At 36.0% G+C, this 14,111-nt stretch overlaps 1 protein-coding gene across 1 annotated transcript in view; it reads left to right on the forward strand.

Moving 5' to 3' along the window:
• Positions 1-4,996: 4,996 nt before the first annotated feature.
• Positions 4,997-14,111, forward strand: part of LOC121376219 (pterin-4-alpha-carbinolamine dehydratase-like) — a 33,584-nt gene continuing 24,469 nt past the window's right edge. The window contains exon 1 of the mRNA XM_041504034.1: positions 4,997-5,150. Coding sequence (XP_041359968.1) covers positions 5,076-5,150 — 75 coding nt within the window. The 5' untranslated portion in view covers positions 4,997-5,075. The remainder of the gene's footprint in view (positions 5,151-14,111) is intronic.

Raw genomic sequence — 14,111 nt, forward strand, 5'->3', positions numbered from 1 at the left:
CACTGGTTAATTACTATTACCTGTGGATCTAACAGCACCTCGTTGGAGCTCATGTCCAGGTAACCTTTCATTCGAACAATCAAAACCTTGCTTGCAAAATCATGCCAGTGATTTGAAAAGAATTTGAAAACATTCGGGATTATGCCGTGGGTATACGAAATAATTCGGGTGAATTACGAAGTATACCCGAAACTAGTTTCAATATAAAAGTTTATATAAAATTCGTTTCAAGATGAAAAAAACCCCAACCCCAACGTGATAGTATAGCCATAAAATCTGTTTATACTAGTATACAATCCAGAGTTTATTACTGCACTTTTCCCCCTGTTTTTTAATGTTGAAATAGACCAACAAGTTCGCCTATTGCATAAATAGTTTAGCTCGATATTTTTAGAATTTGTATGCTTCCGAATAACGCTATAAGTGGCGAAGTGTAATTGGTCGATATTTAAATTGTTATTTATACTAAATTATAGATGAAATGTCACCTGGATATGGGAGTCCATTCAATGCTGTTAGATCTACTGGTAGACCAGTAGGACTAATTTTAATCAGATTGTACATTCGTGTCCGTTCAATATATTTTAAAACAACTCGTTGTGAGATAAATGGTATCTAACGGCCACTCATGTATTATTCTTTATATAAATTTATCATAAGACAAAATATCACCTTGTTCATCGAATAGGTAATTTATGAAAATAATTCATTTGCTGGCATATTGTTTTAATATAAATGGTTTTCGATCTAAAGTATTTCACTATTATGCCAGATGTTGGTACATAAAATATCGTTTACACTTTCAGGATTATGTTTATTTTCTGTCTTTACCCAACAAAGTATTGTATCTCTCCAAAACATATTTGGAAGTTGGTTGGCTTAGTGAATATCCAAACTAATAACTAGCATTGACCTTCAAAAATTTGAATGTTCGTGTGCGTGAAGCCAGTGGTAGGTATAATAAAAGAACAAAAGAAAAAAGGGGGAGCTGCTTATAAATGCTTAACTTATGGAGTATTCTGACTATTGATTTATATTTACACGCTGTCATAAATCTCTCGTTTGTAAAAAAATATGAGATTAACAACTTTTTTGCAAATCCAAACATTTGTGGAAACGCATCATAACACTCGACCTCCTTATAAACAGAGCTGCTATCCAAGGGCGCATACTGATTACTGCATGGTGTGGAAAGGAAATGCTCGCTTTTTGCAAATACCTGATATTATCACTGTTTTAACTCTTAATATCTATTGTTCTGTGTTGTTCTGAATTGTTCTGTATTGTTGATATTGAGATTTCTCAAACCAATCTGCTGTCTACCAAAGACAGAGTAGAAAGGATGTCTTGTCTAGGGTAGTGTCAATCCTCTATCACCTGTCAGTGCATCGTGAGACTGTCAAAACGTCATCTGAACTCTGCGTTATGAAATGTCATTTTGAAACTGTTACCGATTTTATCATTCGGATGGCAGTACCCCATTATGTCAAATGTCCATTGTTATGCAAAAGTAGTGTTTGATGGATATGGACCAGATCCATCTAAAAATATGTTACATTCTTTGAGGGTGGGTTTTTTTAATTGCTTGAGGTGGGTTAATTACCTTTTACTATAGACATATGAAATTAATAATTTGCTAATGATCCAGAGTGTAAGGTATGTTAACTTGGTGATTGGTTTTTCCACATTTTGTGCTATTTCATATTACAGATAATCAATATGCGAAAATAATGATAACTTAAACCCATTTCAGGGCAAATTGAGTTCAACCCGCCATTAAAGTGGAAGAAATCTGGTAAAGATTGAATGGTTGCATGTAATGAATGGAAATGTATGGGGTGCACAAATTTTGGTTTTGTCTTCAGAAGATAGGCTTGTTGATGAACTGTAAGACCATAATATGTTATATGGAACATATTAATCTACAATATTACCAATATCTCAGATCACTTTAAACTTATAAGGAACTGTTATTTCAATGGGAATGTTGATGTCCATCTTGAAAAATGAAAGCCAACTTTAATTATAAATGAACATAAGTTATTACAATCTGCAGTGCATTTAAAACACCATTTACTAAATATATGTTGTATTAGCCAACATACATGTATTTAGTATTGAAATATATGAAATGTGGTGGCAATATTTAACTTATGTAAATTAGTCACTTTCCCCCTCTACATTAATTTATATTTTTGATATGTTGTCTAGGATGGCTTTGAGAGTAAGTTACAACAAAACTCAATTATGTTGCAAGATTACCAAGATCTCAGATCATTGGAATTTTATAAAACTGTTATTTCAAACAGGAATGTTGGTGGCCATCTTAAAAAAGTATAACAAAGATAAATTATAAATGAAGGGAGGCCTTTTAAGTCTTCAAGTAAGTTATTACAGATAAAATACAATGTATTCCTAAATATATCTTGTATCGGCACACATACATGTGTATACTATTGAAAAATATGCCAAGTGCCGACCATTTTACTTAAGCAAATTAGTCACTTTTCCCTACCTACATTAATGTACATATTTTATATGTTGTCTAGGATGCCTTTTAGAGTAAGGCACAACAAAAATGAATTCGGTTGCAAGATTACCAAGATCTCAGATCACTTTGGAATTTAAAGAACTGCTATTTGAACGGGAATGTTGGCAGCCATCTTGAAAATTGAAAACCATATTAAATTATAAATTAAGGGAGACATTTTTAAATCATCAAGTAGATTATTGCAAACAAAATATAATGCAATTAAAACATCATTTACTAAATATATTTCCAAAGTTCGCTGAAGCCAAACTATTATTTTCTTTAATATTGGGAGCCCTAGTCATATAAATGTCCAGGGAAAACGTAGACAAGAGTCTGCTTGGTTCATACCCCCCCCCCCCCCCCCCCCCCCCCCCCGCAGGTCCAAATAACGCTGCGCCCTTGCCATTACCCTATATAAAATCGCAGAGAATTTCAAAAGTACGTATGCAACTCTCCAGGAGTTTGCCCAATAGGCATGAAAGCACTAAGAGCAAAAGCTGTCACTATTTATACATAATGTTTTGTTTTTTTCAGTTTTAAATAACTTCTTTTTTCTCACTTTTAACTTTTATAATTAATATTATTACCGCACTTTTTGAGTTAAATATGTGGAATTGATTAATTTGTAAATAATTTAGTTAAATTAAATAAATGCATGAAGAAATACCGGTAGCCAAATACGACACTTGCATTTGTCATAGTGTATACAACATGATGTCTGACGAATACCAACTAGTTTTGAGCCATCAAAGTGCACAGGTTAAATTAATTTTTTGAAACAGGTATTAAGGCAGTTTGATCGAACAGCCAATGCACAGTTCTGCTATTTATAGTACCGTATGTGTATTGCATTTTCGATTATAAGTAGCAATGCAGGTGAAATTGCATACCTTGCCTATTTCAACATTTTGTCTTCATCGCTGTATTAAACATTAGACTTAATTCATACAAACGTTTTTATTTACATAGACATTCCACTTGAAAACACCGGATAGCATACAACCTTGAATATTATTTTAATATTTGTTATTAAAACACTTTGCCTTAGAGTATATTTATGTATACTGCCTTCCTTCATTCTTTGACTAGAAAAGTAATTAAAAGTTCTCAATTGTTTTACAATATATGATGCTATGATACTCGGTTGCCCCTGTTTAGAATCTTCTTTAAATAATGATATTTCGTTGCTCTTAGTGTAAGTCTCATTATATATATCAACAAATAAATATCAATACGTTTTGTGTGGCTTCCACCTTGACTTTGAACTTTTTTACCATGCCCCTATACCACTAAGGTTTCAGGCCTGTCCTTCCCGGGTCCTGTCTCTGAATAGCCAGGGACTTACCCGGGACATAAAGTAATTATATACTTATTACTGGTATGACTGTGGGCTAACTCCGCCAGGTGGCGAGATACAAGATGAACACCAAAATGATCAAAACACATGTTTTTCAGCTTCTGCTTGTCATATGAAGAAAATGTTGATGTCTAAATATATGTTTTGCGAGTCAAAGAATTCAATGTTACACACACTAGAACAGTGTTAGATAGCATAAAATTATTTCAGATGATAATCTAAAATAGTTGTCAAAATTCATAATTTTCTTTCTTTTCCACTGAACATCTAGGAAAATCACACAGACAGTTGCTGTATTTGCTTTCAAACTGATCTGGTGCCATCCATGATTAATTAAAGAAGGTGGCCATCTGGTTTGTCATAATTGAGCAGCAGATTCACTTAATGTTGTGAGAGTCTTCATCTGTTGTTGTCTTCCTCTTCATCATTCACCCTTGAAAATACTGGCTTCAGCTATGTTTTAACTAGTTGGGTAAATCAAAAACAGCTAGCAGGATAAAACATTATAACAGCTAAGAGGAAAAAGATATTAACTTCCACTGATTTAGCCACCATAGTTAAGACATAAAAGTTTTAACATTAACTACTGAAGATACCAAGCCACTTTCATACTCAATCTATATTGACTCTTGTCTACGTTTTCCCTGGACATTTATATGACTAGGGCTCCCAATATTAAAGAAAATAATAGTTTGGCTTCAGCGAACTTCTTCTCCAAACCTATGTCCCTGGTAGCCTACTGGAAAAAACCTATGTTGGCCTAGAGTCCTGAAATGAAAAAAAGCTGTTTCCAACCGGTAAAATTCTATTCAAACTCACCCTCTATCTGTGTGGCATGCACTGTCTTGCTCCAAAAAACGATAAAAACTAAAAACAGCTCAAAAGTGAAGTTACCAACAGTCATGTCAAAATTGTTATGCATAACAAAACACTAACTTTTTTAAACACCGTTTTATGGAAGTGAAATCGTTGGATGCATACAGATTTCTTTCTCTTTTTTATTTCCTGGTTTCGGTTTTCATACCTAACAGTGTACAGTGTATACCGGATATCCGAATATAACACCTGCATCACATTATAAATGTACGCGGAAAACGAACATTTTTATAACTGCTAGACTGTATTTCCGGTATTATATATCTCATTGGTAACAATTTATGACTGGTCACCGATAAGCGCGACTGGATGAGGTGCCATTTGTTCCAGTTAGGTCTTTCACACACTCGTTTGGTGTGTATCAGAAGAGGATTAAAGAAAATGGTAATTTACAATATCCAGCAAAGTGTGTAATATAATAATTAATATAATATGGACTATAGAAGCTACTGCAAGACCCGCCGGTACGGTTATAGAATATGTCCGCCACCTAAATTATAAATACAACCATTTATGATTTAGATGATTTACTATACACTAAATTAGGGACCGCGGACACTTTTTAAATATGACAAGAATGATATTGATTTTTTGCTATACTGAAGAAATACCTTTAAAAGAAATAAATTCAAAAATAAATAAATTCAATTAGCCCTGACCCCCAAAATAAAACATTTGTAATCAGGGTAGGTAACTCCGTTTTGCAAAAAAAAAAAAAGGTTGGCACACTCAAAATTGTAGGAATGTATTCATTATTTTCAAATAAAATACCTTCAGTACCATTAATTTAATCAGTATAATCGACTAATTGGTCATTATAATACCCAGCCACCCCCAAAAAGGGTTCAACATAAGAAAACGGCCATTTTTGTTGCAAGCATATATCGTACAACGTGTGGAATGTAATAAAACTCATTTGTGCATTACAAATGAACATTACCATCATCGTCATTATCACAGCATTCAATTGTACAGAGTAAAGAGCATCAGTCGGCCATGGAAAAAGTGATATACAGGTCAATGGTCAATATGTAAGAAGACAAAATGTGTACCATTAATGTTGTATCTCTGTCAAAATGTCAACTTGTGTGTGTGTGTTATATGAGAGATAGAGAGAAGTGAGACAGAGCGAGAGAGATAACAGATGTATGTGTTAGGTTTTGGGAAATCGAGTTTCTTCATAATTACAAAATCTGGAATAATTAGAGAGAATGCTTCATTGTTGTTTGTATGGTTTTTGATTTTTTTAAAATAAGTTAGTGGCATTAATTTTTTTTTACATCACCCATGCTGTGTTATTGAGACAATTATATACACATTTAGTGCTGTCATTGTCAAAGGTGTGCAAACAGTGGTTTAATTGGTGAAACGAAAAGTCGTAGAATACATGGTTAGGATTTTAAAAAGTTTTTTTTACACATTAAGTATAATGTCAAAGTTGACATTTTTACCTGGGTACCACTTTAATTGATTACAGTCAGTGCTCCACAACTGGTGTAACAAAGGCTGTGGTGCGTACTATCCTGTCGGTGGGATGGTGCATATAAAAGATCCCTTGATGCTAATCAAAAAAGAGTAGCCCATGAAGTGGCGACAGCGGGTTTCCTCTCACAATATCTGTGTGGTTCTTAACCATATGTCTGATGCCATATAACCGTAAATAAAATGTGTTGAGTGTGTCGTTAAACAAAACATTTCCTTCCTTCCACTTTAATACATTACATTTATAGTTGATATTTTGACTTAACATTTTTTCCAGTGACATTTTGTCCTACATCCGTTAATTATAAAGATGTGGTTATAGGGATTATTTTTATGTGATTCCCTAACAACAGATGTGTCAGGGCCACAATAAATGTATTCATAATAACAAATCATTGAAAATGTAAACAAATATCCGCCATCTTGGATTGTAGTAAACACAAACAGGAAGATGTTGTTAACGGGCGATCACAGTTATACAATAAATCAAAACATCTAAATTTTGTCATGTACTGCAAGAGTAATAAATTAAATTTAATTACTTCACAAAAATAAATACTTGCAATAATAACAACACTATTTTTCAATAATTAAATGCGATATCGCTACTTTTTCACTTTGCCACTGAATAAAACGTAAAGTGGCAAGTAACACGAGTTCTATATTTGTTATAAAGTTTTATCAATGTATTTTATACCTGATACAAGTACTGGTATTCTTCCAATATTAAACAATAAATGTTTTATAGACGTTAACTAACATGTGCTTTTCAAACCTTGCATTCGGCAATGGTGTAACGGATGTGAGAGGCGCTACCAGTCTTCCGGTGCGGTCTAACTAAATAACGAATATGTAATAAAGCCAATAACTCGAGTTAATTTCCATTTTATTTTATTTTAGGAACTTTGCGTTATTTTGTGTTTTATTTCAGGAAGGGTTAGGGTTTTGTTTGTTTTAGGAACATAGGGTCGAGTGATTTTCTGTTTTACTTTATTTTAATTTAGGAACTTTGTTGGTCGATTGTTACAGAGGAGTGTTGATAGCCTACACGGCTACAGAGTGATTAGGGTTAACAAGGGGGCTGGGGGGGCTGGCCCCCCCAATAAGTCTTAATGTCCATATTTTTATTTATTTTTATTATTATTTTTTTCTAAATATTTTTTTTTTCTTTCTTTCTTTTTCCTCCGCCAAAAAACATGTCCCACCAAAAAATCCCTCTTTTTACAAAAGGATTAGTGGCGGACAGATTCTATAACCGCTCCGACCTGCCAAGTGGAGATAACTGGCACGGACGGTGGGACATGCTGTGGATGGATGGATGGAATCATGATCATGGATGAAATTGTTTAACGTGCACATTCAAAGCAAGCTGTTGTAGCGCACGCCGATCCTGGGCACAGGTGCCGGCCAGGACAGGAAAGGTGTGGGGTGGGTAGTAGTGGGGACCGTCTGCACTGGCAGTAGCCCGAGTACTCTGACTGTAAGAGAGCAAGACGGACATTTGGACAGTCAGAGACCAAGCTATGTATTTTTTTGGCAATTCCTGACAACCAAAAAGTTGGCAAAGATTTCCGCGCTAATACAACAACAATCCTATGTTTGACGTCAAATACTGTTACATCGATCATTTTCGAGGTGACTGATTAAAAAAAATCCACATATTAAATCACTAATATACATACTACAGAAAGAAATCCGACAGCACCCACATTCAATCTTGATGGAACATCCTAAGTAAATCTGTACGACAAAACCACAATACGAAATCAGGGCAATGCAGAGTCGAATGGGTATTTTGGGAAAATAGTGGATGATTCCATCAATATTTATCTAGTGCCTTGTCTGTAGGAGGACAGCCACTCCTGAGGAATTCCTTTACTGGAGTTCATTCCTCTTCAGCTCTTGCATCGTGATAGAGGACTGCCACTCCCAGACTAATTGACTAAAACACGTGCAGTACTACCTTTTAAGGCTTTAGTCTCGTTATACTGCATTATCGATTACTTCAGAGACAATGCACATCAAGCTGCATAAATTGGCTTTTGTAGCATTTTTCTTGACCCGTATTAAAAATTACATTTAATTTGTATCATTGAATTGTAATTTGTAATGAAACATTTTTATTTATAATGGATTTCTTTAAAAAAAAAAGTTATTTGCGTTGGTATGGGTTTAAAACTTAATGTTTTTAATATGAATTTTAACTTCATTCATCATGAAGTTATTTGCAAATTCATCATTTACCTTTCGATGCAAACGGACTACTAGTATATACATGGTTATTATTATAGATGGTTATTATTCAACAAAGAAAATTTAAAAGTTTTGATTTTCGTTGTGCAGTTAAATTGCAGGACTAGTTGTTTTTGAGAAGGGTCAGTAAGATTTTTCTTCAACTGGCCCTGCTGGCGACCATGGTTTTCATATTAATTTTCAACCCTGTGTACATTTTTGATGAAGGAATTTAGGTGCAATTTTGAATGGTCGATCTAAATGGAAAGGTTTGGAGCTACGTATAGGTTTGGAATTTAGTAGGACTTCCGAGAGCAGCTCGTTAATTAGACCTATTTGGTGCTGAAGGACATGCTGTGGGACATAGGCCTATATATATATATATATATATCTTATATATACAATATTAAAGGTGCTCTGTCATGGATGGTTGACCTAATTAATGACCCAACAAAGTATTATCAGAAAATATATACATTTGATTTGTACCTAAAAGTACTTTATTGAACCATCTACATAACCACCATATCCCACTTATTATTTATATTTTATAAAAATAATTTAATTTTGTCAACGGTTTATAATTCAAAGAAAAATAACGGCTATTTGGAGAGCAAAGGTGTGACGTATTATTTTTGAGTCACGTGGTGGGCATCCCCCGAATAACCACAGTGTTAAAACGATTTACCAAACTTGTGTACATACATTTATAACGAGAACACTTGACCGTCCTCTGCGACGTAGGGTAAATAGAAAAACAACAACAATGAAATAGGTTATTAAAAATTAATAAAAACATGTACTGAATGATAATAAGCTTATACATTAATTTATTTTAGTAACAGAAGCATGTTAAACGTTGACAGTCCCGACTAGTTAGGTGTTTGCATCTATAGGTAAATTTATTGTTAGTTGTACACAAAAAAATAAAACCATCTGGATCATAAACACCTTCATTTTCCACCTTGTCAAATTCATTGTTATGTAAAATATGCCATAACAGTTGGCTTAGGATAGGAATTGTTACTAGACGGTGTTTGTATACTATATGGCTATATATACGACGGCCGTGTATATAGCATCTAACGAAGGCTGGCTATATACACAGCAAAAATGTATCGGATACATCTAGGCGGTAACAGGGGACAATATTTCGAAATCTGAGGGAACCAGAAGTCAGTTCACGTGGTTTTTACCTAGGTAACCAATTGTTCGGTTATGTGAATTATATTTGCATAACCCGTGGGTTACCTGATTGGTTACCTCAAAATTACATTGAAATTATATTTTAAATACATAGTTTTTAGCTGAAACATAAAGTTAAAACAAATACAAAAGAAAACATTTTACCAAAAAAAAATGTCTTTAATGCTTGCTAAAGTTAACAATATTATAAAAGAACTGAATATCAGCCCCAGTACTGAAACAAAATACAGGGGCATAGCCAGGAATTATATTAGCATTATGTACGCCAATAGCGTGCCCGAGCGGGGAAATTTGGGGGGCCTCCCCCTGTGAAAAGTATGAAACTCAGGACACCTGTAGATGCAATCTGAGCCTTTTCAGAGGCTTTTTTTTCTTCTTTTTTTAAAAATCTTTTTTCGAGTCAATTTTAAGAGGATATTTTATAGAATGTCTGCGTGAATAAACGTCCTGTAATTGTGAAATTTGCAAGTTTTAATTTCTGAACGTTTACAGGTCATAACATAACCAGTTTGCGGTTCGTGTGAAATATTGTGCCCTGCGGGAAATAAGTATTTGATTGATCCATATTACTGAACCATCTGGGATGGGGGGGGGGGGGGGGGGGGAGGAGGTTGTATATGAATCTAGCGAACCCTTCTGTGTACGTTTTCCATAGACATATGAATAGCGTAATATTGCCCCTGTTGTACTAAAAAAATAAAATAATAAATAAATGAAAATAAAAATTACAAACTGCAAACTTTGGATAGTATACAAACTGAAACTTAATAATTTTTCACCGATTGCAATTTTGAAGCTGGTTACATAAATATTTTAAAAGTGAATTTTACCGCAAATAAATATGACTTAAAGGTTATTTTACTGTATGTAGTCATATTTCAAATGCGCAGAATTGCAAGGGGCAATAAAACTCAAAATATACACACATGACAGTATGGTCACTGGTTATAAAAGTATATTATATGAATATTGTATGAGATTTTTTTTTTTTACACAAAGACAGTTCAATTAATTAGGATTTTGTAAGTAATTAAACACTAATTACGGTTTAAACGGCGTGCGGTCACCGACCATCTGGCAATAGGGTAATCAGGGTCAGATGAGAACCAGCCAATCAGATGCCGGGGGCATGGCGGGAAGCTGCGATGTCCTGGCATTGGTAACATCTTGGACACTGTAGACGCAGCCAATCGGAGGCCTGGTATACGGCGTGGTAACTACATGTAAGATAGCACGACTGCCGTGCTTAGTCTTGTGGTATTTAGCACTAGCATAGAATGAAGAATATTTAATCTCAGTTTACTTTATTTTTAATTTTAATCAACATGGTGGATGATTTAGAATTTAGTGAATGGGCACATTCATTGTGGCTTAAGGCAGAAAGCCTTGACAAGCTTGAGCATTTTGGTTGCGCTGAATTTTGCGTAATACAGTACATGATGGATACAATGATAGACAGTGTCGGTTTGACCATGGGACAAGCCATCTTACTAAAGGTGGGCGTTAAGGCATTTTGCAAGAAGACCCCACCTTCAAGTGGAGATCCCCAGCAAGATTTACTAAGATCGGCTCAGGACAACATGGAAGCTATGTCTCGAATGGCAACGGGGTTGACGTTCGACCAAGTCCAACAACAGCAACAACCTTCTCAAACGGACAGACACCAATAATGGACACATCAGCAGTTGGCAGAATAGATCAAGATCCGACCGTGTTCCTTCGAATGGATAAAGGTGAGAAACCTTTAGAAATTATAGACTTCATCAAGCCATCAATCACCATAAAAAATGAACAAATTCTTTCAACCCAAAACGGCTCTAGAATTTTTCTTGAGGCAGGACCCAAACGACCCCGCCTAGAATCGGTGATGCTAGAACAATGGGGGGCCACCAACACAAGAATTATGTATGCCTTGAAAAACGAGGGGAAATTATCTGGTCTTGAGATGGACAATTACATGGCATGTACAGTAAAAATATTCGAGTTCGCGGAACGCTTTGAATGGCCCTCTGTGTTACTGTATGACAGAGAATACAGATATCTGCAGGTGAATTATAAATTTCCCTGGGGTGCAGATTCCCAACATCTGTCTACAATAATATTGCGGAACAAGATGTCGACGCATGCACATGTGGGAGATTCTTTACGACCACAGTACGCGATCGGTAATCAGCACAACAGGCGGTTCCAACAGACTGATGAGCCGTGCCTGCAGTACAATATGGGTACCAGCTGTACGTTTGGTGGACGGTGTAAATTTAGACACGTGTGTTTAATTTGCAAGGTGGCAGGACATCCTCAACATCAGCACAACACTGGAAATGCCGAGCCAAAAAACGCATTAACCCCGCGGATCCAGCATTAAATGTCTGTCAATTACGTAATTGTTTAGATGTGTGGGACACGAAACTCGAGAACGATGCAGATAAGGATTTTATTATTGAGGGTATTCGCAATGGCTTCAGGATTACAGACGTGGGGTCAACACATAAAAATGTCAACTGTGAAAACTACGAATCGGCGACTAGCAACGGACTTGCAGTTGAAGCACAAATAAACACTGAACTGGCAGAGGGGAATTATGTCATAACCTCGGTGAATCCTATTATAGTGAGTGCCCTGGGAGCCATACCAAAACCTGGCACAACAGAAATACGCATTATTCATGACTGTTCAAGACCTCTAGGAAATGCTGTCAATGATTATGTCACAATAGAAAAACAAACTTTCCAAACAGTTGAACAAGCTACTAAAGAAATAAAACAAAACTCTTTTATGGCAAAAGTCGATTTAAAAGCAGCATACCGTTCAGTTCCGATACACCGAGAATGTTATTCTGCAACAGGTTTAAAATGGAAGTTTTCAGGCGACTGTCATACCACCTATATGTATGACACTCGTCTACCCTTTGGCAGCAGTGCGTCACCTGGAATATTCCATCGTATCACCCAGTCCGTACGACACGATGATCAAAAAAGGATATACAGGATCTGTATGCTATCTGGACGATTTTCTTTTAATTTGCGAAACGTACAACGAATGTCAAGAAGCCTTAAACATCCTCCTAGCCCTCCTTCGCAAACTGGGATTTCTGATAAATTGGAGAAAAGTTGTTGGTCCCACCCAATGTATAACTTTCCTTGGCATTGTTCTCGACTCTAAAACCCTCACTATGATAATGGAGTTACCTGGCGCAAAAATTGAGGCACTTCAGCAGTTGCTCAGTGACTTCTTTAACAAGAAAAGAGCAACAAAAAGGCAACTACAGAGTTTGGCAGGAAAACTCAACTTTGCAGGCAACGTGGTCCACGGGGGGAGAACATTCCTTCGACGCATTCTCGACGCTATCTCAAATATGCAGCAACCTCATCACAAGGCAATTTTAAGTGATGAATTTCGGCGCGATATTACTTAGTGGGAAAAGTTTTTAAAATGTTTTAATGGGAAGAATTTTTTCCTGGACAATAAAGCGGTAATAACAATGCACACGGATTCTTGTTTGGAGGGATGTGGTGGAACATATAATAACGACTGGTTTTACGTAAACTTTCACAAAGATTTCCCAGTAGCTTCCACACTCCATATAAACAATAAGGAAATCCTAGCAGTGCTGTTCTCGGCCCGACGGTGGGGCCACCTGTGGCGCAATAAGCGGGTGATAATATACACAGACAGTGTTACTGCAAGAGCGGCAATAAATAAAGGAACTTCAAAGAACCCTAATACCATGCATGCTCTAAGGGAGTTATTTTGGTTGTCATCATTAAACAACTTTTATCTAAAAGCTATACATATCCAGGGAAAACTGAATATTGTAGCGGACTTAATATCTAGAATACATTGCCCAACAAACGTGTTCAGTTGGTGTAGCCAGTTGGTAGGACTCGCATGTTCAGCCAATAACACCAGTGCATTTATTATACAATCACATGTCCTCTTCTACTCTGAGTTTTCTCCTTTCACAGGTGATCAAGTGGTTTTGGAGAAAGCATTGGATAGCGAACTCGCAAACTTCAGAGCTTCTGCCTTCTCGGACAATACCAAAAAGACATACGACACCCATCGACGGGCGTACTATAAGTTTTGCTGTCTATTAGGGTATGAACCAGTGCCGGCGTCACCAGTACTCGTGGCTAGATATGCCACCTTTCTAGCTCGAACACTGAAGTTTTCGTCTATCAAACAATATCTTAATATTATTCAACACATTCATAAGGAATGCGGGTTCCTAGCCCACTGCAAGATAACTATATTTTGAAAACGACCTTATCGGGCATCAAACGACAAAAGGGTGATGCGGTGTCTAGAAAACTACCTATTACCCTAGCTATTTTGTGCCAAATTTATGAAAGGCTTGATATGCAATGTTTGGATGATGCTATGTTCTGGGCAGTGTGTCTCACAGCGTTTTATGCACTGCTACGG

The sequence above is a fragment of the Gigantopelta aegis genome, chromosome 6 (genome assembly GCF_016097555.1).
Source record: "Gigantopelta aegis isolate Gae_Host chromosome 6, Gae_host_genome, whole genome shotgun sequence".
Classification (NCBI taxonomy): domain Eukaryota; kingdom Metazoa; phylum Mollusca; class Gastropoda; order Neomphalida; family Peltospiridae; genus Gigantopelta; species Gigantopelta aegis.